A 23,955-nucleotide genomic window follows, 5' to 3' on the forward strand; every position below is an offset into this window, starting at 1 on the left:
AAAAGGAAAAAGAAGATTAAGGAAGTAGGAGGAAATAAAGTTGTGATTCATATTGTAAAAATAGTGGCATGAATCCAAATTGATTGAAAATTGATAAGTCTATGGATATCTCATGATGTGAGAATAAAAGAGATTGTGTGATCTTGTAATACATTGATTTCTCTCTCTATCTCATGATCTTTCAATCCTTAGAAAACCAAATTCCTTTGAGTCAAGCCACCTTACATACAAGTCCTTGTGATCTTCATGTGTGTGCATGCATTTTATTGACAAACTTTCTTAGTAAAAGAAGTTAAAAACCATGACAACTTACTCAAGACTTATCCAAAATAACTAAACTACTCTTTCTTTCTTATACTCAAACTTCTCCTAAATGGACAAGATATTTTCCGCTCTTTACCAGTTTAACCTTTTCTAACCATAAAAGTGGATCATTCGTTTTGTAATAAACCGAAGATGCTGGAAATCACCACGAAGATGCCCAAGATTCTTCTTTCTCCAACAGCAGGCGGTGAATCGGAATCCCCTCGGTGTCATGCATCGCCGGTTTTACTTGAGGAACTGATCTCGAATATCCTCCACAGGGTTCCGGTGAGATCCCTTCTGCAATTCAAGTGTGTCTGCAAGTCATGGAATTCCCTCATCTCCGATCCCCTATTCGCGAAGGACCACCTTTGCGCTTCCACCGCCGATCCCAACATGACCCACCAACGGTTACTCTCTTTCACCGTTTGTGACCCCAAAATCGTATCATTTCCTATGCACTTGCTCCTCCAAAACCCACCCACTCCTGCTAAGCCCCTGTGTTCCAGCAGCTTGAATGACTCGTACCTCATTCTGGGTTCCTGCAATGGCTTACTGTGTCTGTATCATATTCCTCGGTGTTACGTAGCGTTGTGGAACCCTTCAATCAGATTCACATCAAAAAGATTGCCCACCGGCTTATCACCTGGCGAGGGTTTTAGTACTTTCCATGGTTTTGGCTATGATGCAGTAAATGATAAGTACAAGTTGCTATTAGCCATGAGAGTTCTCGGTGAGACAGTGACCAAAATATATACATTTGGTGCGGATTCTTCCTGTAAGGTGATTCAGAATTTGCCATTGGATCCGCACCCGACCGAGCGGCTAGGGAAGTTTGTTAGTGGCACTCTTAATTGGATAGCGCCTAAGATGGGTGTAAGTGATGAGAAATGGGTGATTTGTTCATTTGATTTTGCGACGGAGACTAGTGGTCAAGTGGTGCTGCCTTATGGAGACAGGGACAATGTTTGCAAGCCTGTGATAAATGCGGTTCGTAACTGTCTTTGTGTTTGTTTCTTTGACTCTAGGAAAGCTCATTGGGCTGTGTGGCTGATGAAAGAGTATGGGGTTCAAGATTCGTGGACTAAATTGATGGTCATTCCTCGTTTTGTTCAAGAAGATAGTTGGCCCTGGAAATTGATCCCTCATGATGAGCTCTGCACTTGTAGAGGGTTTCCAGCACTTGAACCCTTGTGCATTTCAGGAAATGGTATTGCTCTGTTCAAAACTACAGCTTCCAACATAGTTGTGTATAATTCAAATGATGGTAGGTTGGATTTTCTTAGGATTTGGGGTGACCTTTGGAGTTATCTGGAAAGTTTGGTTTCGCCATCATGACATTAAAATCTCATTCCTATTGCTTATTGTTGGCAGCTTGTTGTGTTTCTTATTCTTCATGACCTTGGAAATGTTCTTTAATTTAGTAAGAATATGGTTTTATAGAATTGTCTATCATTTCATTTTTCATCTTCCTCTCAACAGTTTTATTTAGTTGTTAAATTGATTTATTCATCACAAAATCTAAACCCAAAAACTAACCAGTTGCAGTTCTGTGCGCTACATTGGCAACAGATATAATTTATTGAAACCCCTAAGTGTGTCTAAATACATCTAGAGATTCAATTCGTAGAGCAAATTACATCACAAAATAGTGATTTGTCATGCCCCTTTGTTCAGTTTTATTGAATCAGCTCAACATCTCTTCATCTCATGCAATTTGGTGTATCAAATCTGGTTGGAATGTTATATGTGGAAAAGTGAAGATTTACACCTTGTTATGCCTAATTCCTTAGATGCTCATTTCTGGCAGAATAAAGGCCTCAGCAATTCTAGAGGTGAATGTGCTATTTGGCTGGTCATCTGGAGTGCAGTAATTTTCTGTGTGTGGAAATTGCGAAATGATGCTATTTTCCGACAAGAATCAGTGGACAAAAAGAAATTAGTGGAGGACATTAAATTTGTCAGTTGGTCATGGCTAAACTCTCTGCACTCTGACTTCAATGCCTCCTTTGTGCAGTGGTCTTTTAAAACTGCATTTTGCTTGCAGGTTTTTTTTGTGAGAGACACTAACTGTAAGGCTCGATCTATATCAGTAGGTTCTTTGCACTTTCAGGTTTTGGTATTGGGGATCCTTGGGAATAAAGTGAATGGATTCATAGGTGCTAGGTGTTGGTATGTGAAGCTTACATTCATGCACATGGAATCTAGAGAGGTTTGCATTTTGAGGTGCCTTATATCATGCGTTCAGTTTTGATATTCCCTGTTGTGTGTGAGTAGAATGTCATTTAAAAAGCTGTATCATGTGAGTTGGTACATGCAGGGTCCCTTCTATAGGTTATTTACACATTATGGCTACTTTGGGCTTTAATTTGTTACGAACCTTTTAGTTGGCTTCTCTGGACCTGTGTATGTATCAACACTTTGTAAGATGGATCCTATTTGTTTGTTCGGTACCTCTGGAGGTACTGTTATGATGTATTATCCCTTTTTTGCTGAGCAAAAAGAAAACCTGGAAAAGGGTAAAAGGAAGGTGAGGTAGGATGTGCAAGATGAAACACTGTTGCATAGGTTGCCCTTTTTGGCGTTGTATTCATTGTCACAGTCTAGATGTTTGTTGTTTGTACTCTTGTTGGGAATTGGATTTTGGAATGAAGTGAGGAGGAGGAGTAACAGTGTTACGGTGGTGGCGGCTCACAGGATAGGCTATGCATCATCTAAAGTAGCTTTTTCCTGGAGATTTCTCTTGGACAGGATTCAGACAAAAAAGAATCTTAGGAAGAGGAAAATGGGGAAGGTTGATGGATTAAACTGTCTGTTTTGCCAACAAGCTGAGGAATTTGCTGAACATCTGATGTTCTCTTGCAAGTTTTCATACCAGGTTTGGAAGGAATGTTACTCATGGATAGGAGTAAAAGTGGTGCTACCTAAAGATCCTAAAAGTCATTTCTGGCATCATAGTGGTTTTATTGCAAGGAAGAAAGCTTGGTGGGTAGTGTGGTTAGCAGTAATTTGGTCTACATGGCTACTTCTAATATTATTTTCAAATAAGAGGAGGGAAATCTTCAACAGGTGATGGATTTAATCAAACTCCGATCATGGTCATGGAATAAGACAAAGATGGATGCATTTTATTGTTCTTACTATGAATGGTCTTTTGAACCAATGTTCTGCTTAAAAAATGTGCAATAATGAGATATGCAGGGATGTGTGTTTCCTCCCGGGCACAGACTCATGTCATATGAAGGCTCTATATGGATGCAGATACAATTTTGGTTTCATATCACGACACAAAGCAGATATTGGTAATTCTGATATTTGACAGCAGGGCCAGTATTGATGAACAGGAATAGCTCCATAGAATTGAACCATATATGCTGTAACTGGTTGGTAATATCAGAATAAAAGCTCAAGTGATTCAGCAGCTTATTCTCTAGGAGGTATTATCTATTTGGTGAGTGGATTAACTCAGGCAGTGTCAATTGAAGGGAGCAGCAGATGAGAAGACTATTAGAGGAATGAATTGTAGTTAGAGGAACCGGGATGCTAATGTTATGTAATTAGTATAGGACTTGATGTTATAATCCTGTAGAATAGTGTTATGATTGCAGGAATGAACTTTTTTGTAATAGGGATGGGTACCCCATGTACCCCAGTTAAGATACTTTGACTTTTTGGCTTATAGAAAAACAAAAACCTAGAGGGATGCACCTTACAAGAACCCACCAGCAAAGGACTACTTACACTCAAATTAAAGGAAAAGAGGAGAAAAAGTATATTCTTAACCAAGGCCCGATTCCTGGTGGTTTCAAGGTTTTTAGTTTTGAAAACAAAATGTGCTCAGACAAAATGGGGTTGAATTGGCTTTTTACTTAATTTTAAAATAGTTTTCATCTGAAAAATAAAAATAGGTTTTTTGATTCCTATTTTAGTTTTCATACACTAATCGCCCATTGCCTTGTGCTCCTTCACCATCCCTCTCCTGCTCAAGGGCAGAGCTCCTTTTCTTGCTTGTTTAATTTACTATGTGGCGATTCCTTGCTTGAACCTGTCATTCTTCATCTACTTCTGCACTGTACCTGAATACCTTCTTCTCCCCCTCACATTTGATTTTTTAGTGTTTGCTTTGTTGAGTTGAAGTGGAAAAAATAATGAAAGGGGATTATTCTTTTTTACCTGTGCAAAACTCGTGAGGATTGTTGATTTGTATCTAAAAGATGTTTTTTTGGTTCTTTGAATGTGTATATAGAAAAACTGCAATGCATAATGCAATTGAGTCTCAGTAGTTTAGAATGAATCATGCGCTTCCCTAATTCTAAATTTAGATCACGTAGTGATTTGCTAGAAGACTTCTGATGTCTATGAAGTAAAACTCATTAATTTTTTTATAGACCAATTCTGTTTCTACATTGGTGGCACTGAAAGTATCGAAGTTTTCACTGTTGCACAATCATATAGACTTCTGATACGTATGCCAGAGTGATGCTGTGGCAGGATTGGTTAATTACTGTACACATGGTCTAATAAGTTTGTTATACATCCTTAAGGTGTGGCCTTGTGCTGTGGTCTTATGGATTCTCTTCTGGTAGTTAGATTATTTGAGTTGTCTAGTCCTTTTGGTTTTCTAGTTTGAAATGTAGCAGATGTCAATGTAACTGTGAAATGTAGTAAATGTCAATGTGACAGCTAAGTTCATGGATTTTGGGGTACCAATATCTAGATCACTGTATTTGGTTTGGTCCTCGTCCTCCCATCTTTAATATACATTCTTTGCTTCTTTATTTTAAAAATAAAATAAAACTCATTTATTTGTTGGCTCTGCCACCAGTCTTGTTCAATAGGCCTAATTAAAATACGGTTACTATCCAATTGAATATCCAGTCCCTATTGCAATCGATTAGCTGCTTGCAAGGTGTTACAGTAGATTAGTTTATCACAGCTTTATAAGATGCCTTATTATACAGAGACTTTATATCATGATCATCAGGGACCAATAATTCAAGCTAACAAACCATATCAATGATCTTCATTAATTTTAAAAGTTAGCATTATATTATTGTTTAATAAGAACTAAATATAAATTGTTAGCATGATATTTATTATTGTTGATGTCGTCGTCCCGCTCTAACTACTTAGGTTTATTATTTTTATAATCTTTATTTTTATTGGGTTTGGTTTACAACAATTTCAAAAATTAAAACTGAAAATCAAAGCTGAAAATATTTATTTTGTGGCTAAGTCTTCATATGGAATCATGCATGTTGAGATGAAGCAGCCTCTGCCTGGCTTCATTTGTTGCTATGGTGTTGGTTTTCAAGGTGCCAGGAGGTTGTTTTGATATAATTGAGGTCTCGAGTTTGAGTTCTAAGAATGCATTTGTATTAAATATTTAGAAGCAAAACATTGACACTCGAAGTAATGCTACCGATTAGAGTAGGATTGTCTCTTCTTTAGCTCCTTTGTTTTCTTGTTTGTGCTTGAAATCCCCTTTCTTCCATTTTTTCCCTTTTGAGCCCAAAGTTAGGGATTTGATGTTTAGAATGAGATTAAGCTTGATTTGGGAGTGTTTCAACATGATTGAGAGTTGGGTTATGTGTAGATGTGTTGTAGGCTTGATCCCACATGTTTGGAAGAGGTTGGGAGGCCATGGGAGCATATTCGCAAAGGTTCACAAGTCTGCAAAATCGCAGCCACGCTTAAGCATGAGATCCATGAGAGACTAGTCATGCTTAACGTGAAATCCGAAGAGAGCACGAGGAAGTCTAGCGAGTCTCGCTTAAGCGAGGATCATTCCTGCTTAAGCGTGGTGATAAACTACTTTTTGAGTGATATTCTGTGTGGGCTTTTGTACCATTCTGCATGTATTTTATTGGCAGGATTCACGTTTGGACACTAGTTTTGTGTTGTAAAAGTACAACCGCTCAATTGAGTGAAAGAGTAGGAAATTGCACAAATTTATGAAGATTCGAAGACTCTGGACTAGATCACGACCATGGTACATTGACCACAACTATGGTAATCAACACGACTACAATAAAGTGATAACAACCCTATAGAACAACGTCAAGATTCAACAATGGCCATGGTCAAATCATGAGGGTTTTAGTCAATTCATGAGGGTCATGGTCAACTCATAAGGGCCAAGGTCAATTCATGCGGGTCGTGATCAACTCATGAGGATCATGGTCAACCAAGAGAGATCAATTGATGAAGGTCTGGTCAATTCATGAGGGTCGAGGTCAACTCATAAGGGTTGTGGTCAACCAAGAAGGTCATGGTCAATCCATAATAACCTAAGGCTTCAACGTCACTTTCGACCACGACCATGGTGCGCCTTTTCATGTAGATATCTTTAGGAAGCCATATATAGGTCTCTAAGCTTTGTAAAATTCATTGAGTTTATTCTGAATTTTATTCTTATCTTCTTACGAATTTGAGAGACCTTAAGGGCTTTTGAGAGTTAAAGAATGTGGACCGCACTGTTAGAACAATTCGTGATCATTGTTTCTGCCTATCGATATGTCTATGTTTGTTTTATCTAGGATTGCTAGTGTTATTCTTATCATGAGTCACTAATACCCCTAGTTCGAGGGTTATGATATAATTGTCCAAATGTATTCCTCTTCTTGTTCTTAATGGAATTTTTCATTGTTTTATGTTAATTAATTATCTTCCTTATTTTATATGTTTATTCAGAATCGACCATTCTAATATTGCATAGTAGTGATCATCTATATGTAATGGGTATATCTAGGTAGATAATGTTTTGCATCAAATTGCATGATCAAATTTTTTGGTAATCTCTGATAGATTAGTTAATCATTAATTAATCATCCCTAGAATTAATTTTATCATTTGATTTAAATTGATAGATCCATGATCATTGGCATATTGATTTAAGGCAAAGAACATCTTTTAACCTTGATCATAGACTTTAGTTAATTTTGGAAATCGGTAATTAACTAGGGAAGGAATTTCATTAAGATTAGGATTGGGGAAAGATTGGTACTAGTGAGGAATAATCCCTAGTCACTTTTATGATAACTCAAAACCTTTTCATATATTTGTTTATATGCTTTCTTATAAAAACCAAAAATCATAAAAATATTTAAACCTTCATTTTAATCATATCTACTATTAGTTTAATATTTAAAACATGGACAACCTTACCCCTACCTACCTTGGGAGACACCAATACCATCTTACTGCTCAAGTTACTTGAGGGAGTCACATTTGGCTTCAAGCATGAATTCCTACAAATGTTGGAGAACAACCTATTCAGTGGCGCTACCGATGAAGATCCAATGCAGCACTTGAGGAAGTTCATCAAGTTTACCAACACAATGAGACCAAACCATGTAACAATAGAGTACATTAGACACTATGCTTTCCCTTTCTCACTCAATGGGAAGGCATGGGACTGGCTATGCTCACTACCTGAGAACAATATCACTACATTGGACTAGTGCACAAGTGCATTCTTAAAGAGGTATGTCTCTCCCATGAAGACGGGCTAGTACATCAGGGACATTGAGAATTTTTGCAGAGAGCAAGAAAGTTTACTTGAAGCATGGGAGAGATAACGAGAGATTATCAGAAGTTGTCCACATCATGGTTTCTACCTACAGAGGCTAGTTCACTTTTTCTATGGTGGAGTGTCCTCACACAACAGGAAAAGTTTGGATGTTGCTTATGGGGTAACCTCAAGTTAGAACCCCCAGTTGATGCCATCAAGATCATTAAATATATGTTCCTCAACCCCTATAACAACTCAGGGGATTGGAGGATTATGGAGAGAGGCTTCAATCAGGTGGAGAAAAATGATTCCCAAACTGAATTGGGAAAATATATGCAATCTCTTGCTGGACAAGTGGCCTCAATAACTTAAGAGGGGGAATGAATTAAGTCTTACAAAATTTCCCACTAACAAACTTTTAGCCCCCTTTTAAATGATAGGCTCAAAATGCAAAAGAAGAACAACAATTAAATAATGTTCTTTAAATGTGCAAGACAAAATTGATTGCAATAAAATAAATAAGATAAGGGAAGAGAGAATTGCAAACTCGATTTATACTTGTTCGGCCACTTCTCGTGCATACGTCCAGTCCTCAAGCAACCCACTTGAGATTTACCACTATATCTGTAAAATCCTTTACAGACTTTGAACATTCCTTGGAATTCATCGCCCTTGTGTTCAAGACTCTCTAAGAGACAACCAGTCTCTTGATTACTCAATCCAAGAGACAATGAATCTCTTGATTACAACTGAGTTTTTGAGATGAAAAGAAAGACTTCTCTCATTTAGAGTAGATGATAGAAATTGAAGTTTCTAGATGATTTCTCAATAGGTTTGCAAGTGTTTGCCCAATAGTTGTTGAGAGAGCATTTGACAATTAAGTTCTCTTAGAACATCTCTCTATTCCTTTTCGAAGTCAGACACACATACATATAGGCATATCATGCCTTTTCAAAATGATTTGAAGAGATGTGTCTTTTCAAAAGGCTTTTCTGAAATTTTCTCACTTGTAATCGATTATAGGATACTGGTAATCAATTACACAGTTATATTTTGAAGGGTCATGACTTTTCAATTTGAATTTTAGGAGTTCTGTTATTGGTAAACGATTACACACCAATGGTAATCGATTACAACATTTAAATTCAAATTTCAAAACCCTTTTGAAAAGCTAATTTGCAAAATTGTCTTTTGGTAATCAATTACATTGCCTAGTAATCGATTACCAGTGCCTTGATTTGTTGGAAACAATGTGTTTGAGGCAAAAGATGATCAACTAGTGAGATTCTTTTAACAAATATTCTAAGGCTTTATCTTTTTCTTGATCTTGATTTAATCTTTGAAGCAATCTTTATTTGCTTAACCTTGAATGTTTGTTGAAGCAATCTTGTTTAATTATACTTTGGCATCATCAAAACCCTATATTCAGACATTCACATCTCTGACACTAAAGAATCAACAATCCTCATCACTATACCTTCATTCCCAACCTATGATAGATGTAGGATTATGCATGGGCAAGGAGAATGCACTGTTGATGAAAAGCTAGTTGCAGCCATGGATGAGATCAACCTTGTTGGGGGAGGAAAAAATTCTTACAATCAATACCCCAACAATTTCAATCAAGGATAGGGTTGCAAGTAAAATCAAGGGATGTATTGGCCTTAACCTATGCAAAATTAGAGGCCTAAACAAGAAGAGAGACAACCCATTCTTCAAGGGACTATCTTTCAATATATGACCCAGAATAATCAAAGAATAAAGCTGGTGGAGTCTCAACTGACCAACATACAATCCTTTTTGTCACAAAGGTAGCCAGCCAACCTCTCTTCATAACCTGAACCAAATCCTAAGAGGGAGGATGTCAATGTTGTGATGACTAGAAGCAAGAGGATTCAAGAGGACTTCAAGGAAAATGAAGGTTCTTTCCCAAAAGCTACAGATGACGTCCTTACTAAGAAGGACCAAGCACCTAGGAAAGTTGAGGTTCCTACTTATGGGAATCCAATTTTAAACAAGGAGGGTAAGAATGAGGTACTGGCACATCCTCTGGTAAGTGTTCTCTTCCTCAAAGATTGAAAGACAAGAGTGAGGATCGACAATTTGCTAGATTTGTTGAAATGCTTAAAATGGTGCATATTAATATTTCATTCATTGAGATAATTGCTCAAATTCCAAAGTATGCCAAATATTTAAAAGAAATTCTTTCAAATAAAGAAAAGTTGGCATACTTTACTACAATCGGTCTCAACAAAAAATGTTTTGCTATAGTTTTAAGGAAGTTGCCACCTAAGCTTAGTGATCCAGGGAGTTTTTCAGTCCCTTGTACTATTGGCAACTTACAAATTAATAGAGCTTTATGTGATTTGGGTGCTAGCATTAATTTGATGCCTTATTCTGTCTATAAGAAGTTAGGGTTACAAGAACCCCAACCCACTAACATTTTTCTTTTGCTAGCATACAAGACTCTTACTTATCCAAGAGGAATAGTGGAAAATTTGCTAGTTAAAGTTGGAAAATTCATTTTTCCAATTGATTTTGTGATTCTGGACATGGAGGAAGATGAAGAAATCCAAATTATTTTGAGACAACCTTTCCTCTACATAGAAGGGGTTTTGATTGATCTTTGACAAGGGAAAATAATTTGGAGGTTGGGTGATGAAGAAGAAGTGTTTAAAGTGTTTGATCCGACAATTAATTCTTCCTCCTCCCCTACATGTAATTTTGTGCAAGCCACCAACAAGATGAAGACTACTGTGGATGATGCATCAAATATGTTAGGCTCACACAAAAACAAGTGTACCCTACACAATAGTAACAAAGGACTTGAAAGTCCGAATATCAAACCCAAAGGATTAGTTGTATTCTCAATTAGTTAAGTTTATTATACTAACAGTATAGATAATTAAAAACAGGATTGGAATATATTTTTGGTTTTGGTTTTCATAAGAAAACAATTAAATGAATATAAAGAGAGGTTTTGAGTTATCATAACAGGGGTTATGACTCACTAGGTTTTTCTCAATCCGTCCTAATGAAATTATTTCCCCAGTTAATTACCGATTCTCAAAATCAACTAAAGCTTATGATCAATGTCAGAAGATGCTCTTTGCCTTAAATCACTACCCCAATGATCAGGAATTTGAATAGCTGCAAGCAAAGAATGTATATATTAAGAAATATATTGAACAGGTATTCAGCCTAGCTGACTACCCAAGAATACCATGGTAAAACCTTTAGGATACTAAAGCATACCCTATAGAGGTGTCAAGTATTCAGCTCTGCCGAATTCCCAAGTACCACAATTACCTTATCCTTCAAAGGTTACCTTCTGTTTAACAATATTAGGTATTTGTCCCTAGCGAATACCCAAGCACCATGGTTATCCTATCCTTCAAATGTTATCTTTTGTTTAACAGTATCAAGAATTCGACCATGTCGAATACTCGAGTACTATGAATATCCTATCCTCCAAAGGTTATCCTCTATTAGGCAATGTCAGGTATTCGGCCTAGCGAAATACCTAACACTATAATTAGCTTGATCTCATATGATTGTGTTCGGTTCATATCAATGTCAGGTATTTGGCCTAGCCAAATAGCTAACACCTTATCACACATACTTTATAGGATAGTGTTTGGGTATTCAACAGGGCCGAATATCGAACACTCCCACCTTGAATATAATTTTTTACTTAAAGAAAATACTATCTAGATTAATTGATAAACAACCATTAAGGGTGGATTCTACTCCTTAATGATAATTAGAGATACATTACCTAAAATAGGTAATCTTGTGAAAGGGCCCATAGGTCCAAGGCCTACTAAGGTATGGATAAATAGTTATGTAAATATTAAGGTAAGACACTGTTGATTCTCATTTATTACCCTCATTTATTACTCTCAGCCGATACCTTACTTGAGCGTTGGAGTGTCTTTTGCAGGTACCCTACCCATCGACCTACCAAATACTACTTGGAGAAGAAGCGAGATCATTCAGAGGACTCATACAAGAAAGAAAGTTACATGTCTACCCTTGTGCAGGTACATTTGGCACCCACTGTGAGGCCCAGGCCTATGGCTATGGCATAACAAGCAGCTCAACAACCGACAACCAAACATGTTCCAATACTTAGCCCTCACCTTAGTGAAGATCACGATGAAACCATGCAAGTGCTTCAAGAGGAAATAACTAATATGCAATGAAGACAAGTCAAAGACATAGTAGCACTACAAAGGGAAAACATTTATTTGAAAATGAAAAATCAATGCCTACATTTTTCCCGATTTAAAGTTCCCCCACTATTTCAAGTGGAAGTATCCAATGCCACATACCATCATTTAATGGATAAAATATTCAAGGATCAAATTGGAAGAAACATGGAAGTATATGTTAACGACATGATGGTCAAGTATAAGCCAAATCTCATGTTCGTGATTTAGAAGAAATATTTTCCCAAATCCTGAAGCATAACAGGCGACTTAACCCTAAAAAATGTGTATTCAGAGTAGAAGGAGGTAAATTATTGGGTTTCATGCTCTCACACAAGGGATACAAGTAAATTTAGATAAGTGCCAGGTTATTATATAAGAGGCCCAAGGAATCTAAAAAAAAATCCAAAGACTCACTAACAAGATAGCTTCCTTGACAAGATTCCTACCTAGGATAGCAAAAAAAGCCAAGCCCAAAATGAACCTGTTGAAAAAAGAAAAGAGGTTCCAATGGGATCAGGAATGCGAGGATGCCTTCCAAGTGCTGAAGATAACATTAGCCACACCATCACTCTTAGCAAAGTCGGGCACCCAAAATAAATTGATCATATACCTACTGATTTCTTATGAAGTTGTGAGTGTAGCAGCAGTTAAAGAGCACGAAAGAACTCGACACCCAATTTAATTTTTTAGCCGAGTTCTACATGACATCGAAACTTGGTACTACTTGATTGAAAAGATCAAGTTAGCATATTACTTCACACAAAAAGATGGCTCCAAAAATATTTCCAGAGTCATCGACTAGTGGTTAGGACTAACTGTTCAATAGCAAAAGTATTAAGAAAGCATAAGTTGGCGGGAAGAATGATGGCATGGTCTATTGAGTTTTTGTAATTTGACATTCCGTATGAGCCAAGGGGCCTATAAAAGCACAACACTTAGCATATTTTATTAATAAGTTGCACCAAATGGGTATTTTGAAGACCAATTATGGGTGAAACATGTGGACGAATTGTTCAACCCAAAGGGTTGCAGAGCTGGAGTCTTATTAGAAGGACCAAACCAAATGACATTGGAGTGCTATCTCATATTCAACTTCAAAGCCTCCAATAATCAAGCAAAATATGAAACACTTCTAGCCGGCCTCAGGTTAGCCAAGGAAGTTGGATAAAAAAAAGATAAAATGTTGGAGCAATTAAAAGGTGGCAGCTGTACAGATTATTGGGGAATACCAAGTTAAAGACCCCCAAATATTGAAGTATTATCATGTTTTTATGAAGCTATAGGATGAATTTGAAGATGTGCAAGTTGAGCACATTGATCAAGATCATAATGAATGAACAAATGAGTTGACTAGGATAACAAGTGATAATTACAAACCCTGACACATGAAACATTACTAGAACTGAGTATCAACTCGGATGAATGCATGAATTTCTCCTTAGAAGATGAGGATAGGATAACCATGGTACTCAAGTATTTGGCAAGGTCGAATACCTGATATTGTTAAACGGAAGTTAACCTTAGGAAGACAGGGTAACCGTGGTACTTAGGTATTCGATAGGGTTGAATACCTGACACCTCAAAGGGGTATGCTTCAGTATCCTAAATGTTTTACCAATGTATTCTTGGGTAGTCGGGTGGGCCGAATACCTATCCAGTATACAAACTGCCTAGATTAATTGATAAACAACCATTAGGGGTGGATTCAGCTCACTCATGATAATTAAAGATACATGACCTAAAACAGGTAATCTTGTGAAATGGCCCATAGGTCCAAGGCTCACTAAGGTATGTATAGATAGTTATGCACATATCGAGGTAAGACACTGTTGATTTTAATTTATTACCCTTATTTATTGCTCTTGACCAGGACCTTACTTGGGCATTGAAGTGCCTTTTGTAGGTAACCCATCCTCTGGTCTATCAAATACTACTCAGAGAAGAAAAGAGATAATTCAAAGGACTTATACAAGAAGGAAAATTACATGTATACCCTTGTGCATGTGCATTTGGCACCCACTGTGGGACCTAGGTGATAACTGCTAATTATGAGTATATTTTGGAGGTTAAATTATAGAGGAAAGAAGACTAATTAAGGAAAACAGAATAATTAAGAAAAGCAAAATAACTAAGAAGATGAGGCTAATTAAGGAAAGAATGACTAATTAAGGAAATCAGACTAATTCAAAAGCTCGCTAATCTGCACCTATAAAAAAAAGAAAGAAGAAGGAGAAGACACACAGAAATTTCAAGAGAATACAATTCCTTATAGAAGACAAAGACTAGAAGAAGAAGAAGCAAGCAATGGGAGTCATTCCTTCTCTTCATTCCCTTTCTTATCTTTTCCCCCTTTACTAAATATTCTCCTCTTACAATTGTAAAGTCTCCATGACAATGAGAGACTAAACCCCCTTTGTTGGGAACTTGGCAGTCAACTACTCTCGATGTAATTTCTCTTCCTATCTATTTATGAATATTACATTTGCATTATCTTTTCCCGTGCTTAATATTATTGCTTGTGGCTTGATCACCCATTTGCATGGTAAGTTTTAGGGGTAGCGTTGGGAAATGTTATTTTCTAATAGAACTAGGAAAGGATATCTAAATAAAGTCATAACTAGGGATAGGTTGATATTTGTTTAGCCTGTTATACATTTCTATTCTTAATGCAATTTACTATTTTAGCTTTGCAAAGGGATTTAGGAGAGAAAATAGATAAATTAGGCTCTTTTATGTGGGGGACCAAAGTTAGAGTATACTAGTAGATGCAAGTGTAAATTGGAATAATTATAGATAGAGAAAAATCATTAACATTACGTCAAAGAGTAGCTCTGGTAGACTAAGTTTCTAACTTTCTCATCTTCTGAATTTTCTTCTACAATAATATTGGATTTTCTCATCTTTTCTGTCTTTAATTAATTAATTTATTTAAATTATTGTTTAATTTCTTCTCTTGTTTGATTAAATTTTCTACCAATTTAAATTATTTTTTTCTCATAACCTTTTCAAAACAATTTTCTTTAACTTCTTTTATTAATAAAATATTCATCTGCCTAAGTATAAACAAAGTCTCTGTAAATATGATACTTGAACTTCCATTTTAACTTTACTACTTGGGACGCATTGGTGCACTTGCCAATCCATCAACACCAGGTGAAACTATCATGTGCCTCAAGAAGAGCATGGTTGCTACCAGATCGATGGTGAAGGCACAACAAGCAGCTTAACAACCGATGATCGAATATGTTTCAAGAGTTAGAACCCCATCTCCTTATCTTAGTGAAGATCACGGTGAAGCCATATGAATGCGAAGAGATAACAAATATACAACAAAGACTTGCCAAAGACATAGTGGCACTACAAAGGGAAAATGTTGATTTGAGAATGCAAAATCAGTGCCCACATTCCTCCTAAGTTAAAGTTCCTCCACTGTTTCAGGTGGAAGCATCCAACAGTCACATGTTAGGAACACCCGACTAACACCAATACTATGTCACTCATCATCGATCCTAGAAATTTGTTAGTAGTTGGAATCATAGATACACCCCTACCTCCCATCAGGAAGGAGGTGACACTAGATAAATATGAGGTACCACTGATCCAGATGAACACATTGACATCTATGTTGCACAAGTAGGGCTCTATATGATGGATAATGTCGCTCTAGTATTCCCCGCCCTGCTTAAGAGACATGCATTAAGCTAGTGCACTCAGCTCTCACCCAACTCCATAGATTGCTTTGAGACTTTGACAACCCGGTTTGGAATCCAGTTTTCAACTAGTCGGCCACACCACTTAACATCAGTAGTGTTGGTTAGTTTACGATAGGAGAAGAAAGAAACATTATGATCTTTTATGTAGAGGTTTGCTAAAGTTGCTTTGGATATCAGAAATCTGGATCCAATAGTAGCTATGCATCACCTAGTCATGGCATTACGACCAGGACCTTTTGTTAACAATCTTTGTAAGAAGCTGACAACAAATCTTGATGGTCTTCATTGTTGGGCAGCTAAGTACATGCAATTAGAGGAGCTCATCAAATACAACCGACATTTAAGAATTGAAGCATCGGGATCAAAGAAGGATGCCGAAAGAGATATGCAAAAAGGGAAAGAGCGTGCACATGAGCCCCGCTACAATTATTACATTTCCCTTAACGCTAGTAGATCAAGGATTTTGGAGCAAGGCCTTGCTACTAAAGTTTTGGCAATGCCAAAATGTGCTAACACTCCGCTAAGGGTCGATCCCTTGAAACATTGTCAGTACCAAAGGAATAAAGGTCATTCGACGGAAAAATGCCCAACACTTAAAACAAGATCAAGGATTTCATAAAAAAATTAAAAGGATTTTGTCTACAAACCATTCTCTCAACATCAAAGCTCTAGGTATCGGGACCATGACTATAGTACCTTTTTGAATATTAATTATGCTAATAAAATTTCTATTATTATTATAAAAAATATATAATTATTATAATAATAATAATCATTATAGATATATAATATTATTATATTATATATATTTATTAACAAAATAATAATATATTATTATATAATAATACATATATTATGATCAAACACATATTATCAAATTTCACTCATTTAATTTGATGCTAGCAACCAACAGGAAAAAATGATGGAGTGGAAGAACTATTTTGAAGTTAACAACCGTGAAAAAACAATTCATACGGGTAGATGAACGTGATATTAGGGAGAAAGATAAGGAGAGAGAAAAAATAAAGAAAATGAGTATTTAAGTCTTATGAATATGCTATAATTTGGACAAAAAGTTGTTCCCTGAATTATTGAATAACAATAAGCTTTTGTCTTCTTCATCTCTACATGAGTTGTGTTGACTGATGTCCACTTGTCTCATGATCTTTTTCCAAAACAAACATGGAACAATTATAATTGTCCTGTAGCTAGTACTGGAAGAGGTGGGTAAATGGGAGATGTGAATGAGATCTTAAGTGGAGGAGAGTATGATTTGAGGGGAAATGCCTTTGGTCAATAACTTTTTAAGTGACTTGGAAGGTTTTGTCATGCTACAAGAAAAGGAGGATAAATTACTATGGAAAAAAAATCATCAACAGGGATATATTATGTTAAGGAAGCTTATAGCTTATTGACAGTTGACATGTGCTTTGTTGATGCATTTTTCTATAGATGATTGTGGATATTACAGGTTCCCACCAAGGTTGTGCTCGTGTTTTGCATCTGGTTAAGGATAGACTCCAACAAAAGCTAATTTGAGAAGTCGGAACATAGCCGTACAAGCCTTGGATTACAATTGCACTTTTTGTCATATGGAGGAGGAAAATATGGTACACTTGCTATATGTGGTTAAACATCCAATGGGTTCAACATAATTGCTACAGGTTGGGGAGGGGGAAAACTAAAGCTTGGAGGGTGGTTTGATGGGCTATTGTTTGGTCTTAGGTGGCATAAGTGACGACGTGACATTTGTTTATTATCATTTTATTTTATTATAGTCTGGTGGCTTAAAACTATCAAAAATTACTTCCTAACATACTAATCTCGCACAAGAGTCACACATAGGGGGTTTTTTTTTTTACCACACTGCACCTTTTCTCTCTTCATTTTTTCCAAAATACACTTATTGGAAAACTATTTCCCAAAGTACACTAGTTGCACACTACAGTAAGGAAGTCGGGTTTGGCCACCCCGACCTCCGTGCTTGATTTTTTTAATTTAAATTATTAAAATAATATAAATATTATATTATATAAATATATTTTTAATTGGTTTTAAAAATACTTTTTTTATTAAATTAATATTTTCAATTTTTTAAGAGATATATATAGATAAAGAAAAATGAAAAAATTGGATAAAATTATAGTATAATTTTTTAGTTACGTTGTATGTAATTTTTTAGTTAAATTTATGTGTTGTTGATTTTTTTTGTTATGTTTGTTAATTAAAAAAATAAGAAAATTAGTTAGTAGTATTAAAACAAATTAAAAAATACAGTGAAAAAATAATTGATACATCTGTTTTATACAATAGACATAAAATTTAAAAGTGTAGTAACTGAGATGATAGTCGAGAATAATGAAATATATTAAAAAAATACAATTTCAACGCAAATATGGCAAAACTAATGATAATCTAACATATGTTGTGCATGATACATGCACTACTACAAAAAGCGGATTCAACATCGGTGTGTTAACATCGGTTGTTAAAAAAACCGATGTTAACATATGCGTGGTGGCATAATTGTAAATACCGTGTATATGTTAACATCGGTTTTGTGAAAAACCGATGTTAACGAAGTTCATTAACATCGGTTATTGGAGAACCGATGTTAACATTTATTATTTAACATCGGTTTTTAAATAACCGATGTTAACATATGTTTATTAACATCGAGTTTTTAGAAAACCGATGTTAACATTTGATATGTTAACATCGGTTTTCTCCAGAAAACCGATGTTAACCTTAACATCGTTTTGTTAACATCCGTTTTTTTTAAAAACCGATGTTGAAGTTATATTTTAAAAAATATGGTGAGCCCTAAGAAACTAGCGCTCTGTCTTCTTCTCCATCTAAGCTTTCACGCTCTCTTCTTCTTCTAATCTCCGTCTAGCGAAACCGTCCCTGTCTCCATCTGAGCATCGTGTTCGTTGCACTCGAGCATTGTCTTCGTCGCACTCGAGCATCGTCACAAGTCTCTGCTTCTTCTCCTTCGCCACCATACCTAGGTATGTTTCGTCTCCTTCGCGTTGTCTTCTCCTTCTCTCTGTCTTCTTCTCCATCCATGCTTTCTTGCTCTCTTTGTTCTCCATCTACCTTGAAGTTGTATGTTCTCTATCTGACCATCATTTTGTCTAAGGTCGAGCATCATGTTCGTCGCACTCCAGCATCGTCAGAAGTCTGTGCTTCTTCTCCTTCGCCACCTCACGTAGGTATGTTTGGTCTAATTCTGTATAAATATTTGATTGCATTCATGTATCGCACACTTAGTGAACTAAACATGGCTAGGGTATCTCATATTTAACTCGAGCATCGTGACAACTTTGTGCTTCTTCTCCTTAGTGAAGTTTCCCTTACCCTTATTGTGTTCTTGTAACAGTTTAAGAGTTAACGCCTATTATTGGAGTTTAACAGCTTCCCTTACCCTTATTGTGTTCTTGTAACAGTTTAAGAGTTAACGCCTATTATTGGAGTTTAACAGTTTCCCTTACCCTTATTGTGTTCTTGTAACAGTTTAAGAGTTTAAGAGTTAACGCCTCCTAGTTCCTAAAACCTTCCTTAAGATTAGAGGACCATTGGTTAAAATGAAGAGTAAAATCCTTGTCCATTGCTTTGATCCACGACCATAGTAGGAATATGGCATCTTCTAACAGTTTGGTTCCATGAAAAGTTGTATCTTGGAACACCACCTTATTTCTATGGTGCCATATTGTCCAAGTTAAAGCAATCCACCAGCATTTCCAAGTTTTGGACCTGACTCCATCTGCTACCTCCATTCCATGTTGCAGAAAATGGTCCCTATGATTTTGTGGCATTACAGTGATAAGATTAACCCAGGACATTGATTCCCACCATAAAGGGAGGGTTTTGCTACAATTGAAGAACAAGTGTTCATCCCCCTCCTCCTTATTTCTGCATAAAGGACACATCATATCATCTATCAGTATTTCTCTCCTTCTAAGGTTTTGCTTTGTTGGTAATCTATCCCGAAGTAGCCTCCAAGTGAACACTGCTGTTTTTGTGGGTATTTTGAGTTTCCATATTGCCCCATAATCCTGTTCCTGTCTTGCCTCCATCAGCTCTCCCCATATCAAATCATATCCACTTTTTGTTGAGTAGTCTCCTGCAGGTTCAGGTTTCCAAATCCAAGTGTCCTCCCTTAGGGGATGAAGTTGCTGCTGTGATATGTCCCCAAGAAAACTATCTGCCATTGCTATTTCAGAATCGAAAAGGCTAGGTGTCTTCTCCAATTAAGCTGCCATTCCCAGTTTGAGTGCTATTTCAAGAAAACTACCCATGCAATCATTATTTGGTTTGAGTGCCGTTTCATTTGTTTTGCTTATGCTCTTCTTTCCCAGTTTAGTTAGGATTCTTTTATCAGCTTGTTCTTTTAATCCAACACAATGTCAGTATTTTGGTCTAAAAGTTAAGATAGTTCCAATGATTGCTTTTTATGCATAGTTTTGTTTGTGAAGTGATCCTAAGAATTTTTGTATGTAGCTTGTGTAGAAAATTGAAACCAGTAATTTGAAAATAGGATGCTTAAACTGGTTTAGGCTATAAGAAGCAAGTTTTAACCACTATGCTACACAAGCCAGTAGCATAGTTATGAAACCAGTAATTTGAGAACAAGATGCTAAACTGGTTTAGGCTACAACAAGCAAGTTTTAACCACTATGCAACATTTGCTTTTAACCCCTGTAGTGTATATGGTCCTTAAGCACACGGGTTAGTAGATCAATGTTTAGGTCAATGTATATGAAATAACATCTTTTCTCTTTTTTGTTTGATCATTATTAATTCTGATGGGAATATCAATAGATACAAAGCCACAACTGATATAGAAGTGGCCCCTGAAGCAAAATATAGAAGTTTAGTTGCTGCCACAGCTGATATTCTCTGGATTCAAACTCTTCTCTTGGAACTTTCAGTCCTTCATTGTAGACCTAGGTAGGTTAATTATTCACCATGAAGTAAAAAGAGAGTATCATTTGTATATGCAGATAGATATATAACATAACAAGGCAGCTAGAGAGAGAGAAAAAATAGAGAAAGAGAATGATAGTAAGGGAGAAGTTCATTTATGTTCCAAATTTCAGTGACATGATTGATTCATTGATTAAATTCCAAGCAGCATGGCTAAAAGCTTTTGAGTTCTGCCCTTAATTGTTTTTTTATTCTTCTGTATTTTATACTTGTTTTTTCTATAGTTCATTTCATCATCATTATAACTATAGCTGCCCATTATAAAATAGCTTAGACAATCTAGGTCTGCTGCTTCTGAACCTTTTATTTATCCTTGAAGTAGTTTAATTTTTTTTATTTGTGTTCAACTAGTGAAGAGTGAAGACTAAAGTTGTTCTGTCAGACTCGTTAATTTTCCTTTCATTTCGACGGAAACCTAAGCAATACACTGCCACTAAATTGCCAGTAAGAAAAATTTGTCATGAAACACACACACACACGTATGATAGAAACACACAGACACACACTGATGACACACACACACACACGCACTCATCATACAAAGACACACACACAAGTTTGATAACAAATTTGTTGAATTATACATGCAGAAATTTGTTCAGTTCTGACTTGTTAGCTGTGACAAGGTAGCTGGCCTCTTCATAAGGTACTTATCTAAGTTTAACTTAAATTCTACTGCAGTGGTGATGACCTACTAATATTAGTGAAAACAAATTTGCCTATTGTACCTTAGTTAATTTGTTCACAGTTGTAAAAAATGAATTGATTTTAACTTGAGTTATTCGTATTTTAAGTTTTCCAATATGCTTGCATGATTGTTTTTTTTTTTTTTGCACTGCAAAAATCTGAAGATGGAAGTCTGTCTCCATTCCATTTAACCAACACCAAGTGTGGAATAGATACTACCTTATGCACCACTTTTTTAGGAATTTTGAAGAATGACAGTAGGTAGATAGGAAGGACTGTTAGGAATATTCTGCCTCCCATAGAGAGACATCTCTGCTTCCATTTGGCTACCTTAGATTCAAACTTGCTGATGAGAGGCTGCCAAACATCCCAGCTTTTAGAGGTGGACCCTACTGGAATTCCAAGGTAAGAAAAAGGAAATTCCAGCTGGCCACAATTAAGGTAGCTAGTTGTTTCCCTGCACCAGTCCAAAGATTTACCCAAGCACCCAAATTGGCTTTTAGCATAGTTAATCTTGAGTCCTGAAACCAACTCGAAAATTCTGAGGATAGATTTCATGACTCTAACATTAACTATAGTTGCAGTTCCAAAAAACAGTGTATCATTTGCATACTACAAGATGTTAATCTCCTCCTTTTGCTTCCCCACTTTATAGCTGCTGAAAAGGTTTTTGGAGACAGCTGTCCTCATCAAACCAGTGAGTCCCTCAGCTGCTATATTAAATAGGAAAGGTGCAAGGGGATCTCCTTGCCTTAGTCCCCTCTCAGGCACAAATTCTCTAGTAGTGCTGCCATTGATCAACATTGATATGGTTGCACTAGAAAGGCATCCATGGATCCATTTTCTCCATCTTTCACAAAATCCCATCTTCATCATCATATAGTTTAGGAATCCCCAAGAAACTAAGTCATAAGCTTTTTCAAAGTCAAGTTTGAAAACCATGCAGGGGTTATTTTTGAATTTAGCTTCAGCTAAGACCTCATTAGCTATCATTACACCATGGAGGATATGTCTGCCTTTGAGGAAAGCAATTTGCCTTTCATCAATTAAGTGAGGCAGCACAAGAGCCAGCCTATTAGCCAGGACTTTGGACATTATTTTGTAGACACCCCTATGAGAGAGATGGGTCTATAGTCATTAAGAGATTGGGGGCTATTGGTTTTGGGGATGAGGGCTATGAAAGATGCCTTACTTCCTTTGGGGAATCTGCCATTAATGAAGAATTCATAAAAGAATATGATAAAATCAGGTTTTAGAGTTTCCCAAAACTGTTTGATGAAATTGAAATTCAAACCATCCAGGCTAGGACTTTTATCTCCCCTGCAAGCCCAAACTGCAGACTTGATTTCCAGCTCAGTGAATCTATCAACAAGGCTTTCCTTCTGCCTTTGATCAAGGGAAGAGAACTGGATCCATTCCAAGGTTGGTCTGCAAGGATTCTGCTCTGAGAATCTTTCTTTAAAGTGCTGAAGAACTGCAATCTTGACACTATTAGGGTCATGAATCCATCCTCCATCAATACACAGACCTTGAAGAGCATTAACCCTCCTTCTATGATTGATGATTCTGTGGAAATAGGATGAATTTATGTCCCCTTCTCTTAACCACTTCACTCTGGATTTTTGCCTCAACATAGATTCATAGGCAAGGGCTGCACTTCATAGCTGCTCCTGCAGTGATTTCTTGAGGTCTGCCTGAGTTTGGGATATTGTTGAGGCATTAATACCTGCCTCCATGTCATTTATCTGCTTTTTTAGATCATTGATTTTTCTTGTAGTAACAGACCCATTTACCAAGCAAGGCTTCATTAAACTTGGACAAGTTTTTAATCCCAAGACCCCCTTTGTTCTTAGGAAGGCATATAGTATCCCAATTTACCCAAGCAATCTTGGCCACTTCAGAATCTCCTCCCCAAAGGAAGTTTCTCTGAATTGAGACTAGCTTGTGCACCACTTTTTTAGGAACTCTAAAGAAGAACAACATGTAGATGGGAAGTGCTGTTAAAACAGAATTAATAAGTGTTATCCTTCCTCCCATGGATAGACTTTTCTGCTTCCATTTACTAAGTTTGAACTCAAACTTGGTAATGATAGGCTGCCACACATTCGAGCTTTTAGATGTTGTTCCAACTGGTATTCCAAGATAGGAAAAGGGGATATCTAGCTAACCACAGTTGAGAAAGAGAGCTGCCTCCCTACACCAAGCCTCTGATTTTCCCATGCACCCAAATTGGCTTTTGGTATAATTAATCTTGAGACCGGAAACCATCTCAAAAATTCTGAGGACAGATTTCAGGACTCTAATATTATCCATAGATGTAGTTCCAAAAAACAACGTATCATCTGCATATTGCAGAATATTTATCTCCTCCTTTTGTCTCCCCACTTGGTAGCTGTGGAACAAGTTTTTTGAGATTGCTGTCCTCATCAACCTAGTAAGTCCTTCAGCTGCTATGTTTAAAAGAAAGGGGGCAAGAGGATCACCCTGCCTTAATCCTCTCTGTGGCACAAACTCCGAAGTGGGGCTGCCATTAACT

The 23,955-nt window shown here is 36.6% G+C and overlaps 2 protein-coding genes across 2 annotated transcripts; one reads left to right on the plus strand and one right to left on the minus strand.

The window, feature by feature from the left end:
• The first annotated feature begins 299 nt into the window (after positions 1-299).
• Positions 300-4,226, plus strand: LOC114393158 (F-box/kelch-repeat protein At3g23880-like). Its single transcript, XM_028354422.1, has 2 exons — positions 300-1,513; positions 2,114-4,226. The coding sequence occupies exons 1-2, from the start codon at positions 457-459 to the stop codon at positions 2,116-2,118; spliced, it is 1,062 nt and encodes a 353-aa protein (XP_028210223.1). The 5' UTR covers positions 300-456; the 3' UTR covers positions 2,119-4,226.
• A 14,654-nt stretch (positions 4,227-18,880) lies between these two features.
• On the minus strand, positions 18,881-19,957 carry LOC114375675. Its single transcript, XM_028333529.1, has 2 exons — positions 19,300-19,957; positions 18,881-18,975 (listed from the first exon to the last, which is right to left on the minus strand). The coding sequence occupies exons 1-2, from the start codon at positions 19,955-19,957 to the stop codon at positions 18,881-18,883; spliced, it is 753 nt and encodes a 250-aa protein (XP_028189330.1).
• Between the last annotated feature and the right edge of the window lie 3,998 nt (positions 19,958-23,955).

This window comes from Glycine soja, chromosome 2 (assembly GCF_004193775.1).
Source record: "Glycine soja cultivar W05 chromosome 2, ASM419377v2, whole genome shotgun sequence".
Taxonomy (NCBI): domain Eukaryota; kingdom Viridiplantae; phylum Streptophyta; class Magnoliopsida; order Fabales; family Fabaceae; genus Glycine; species Glycine soja.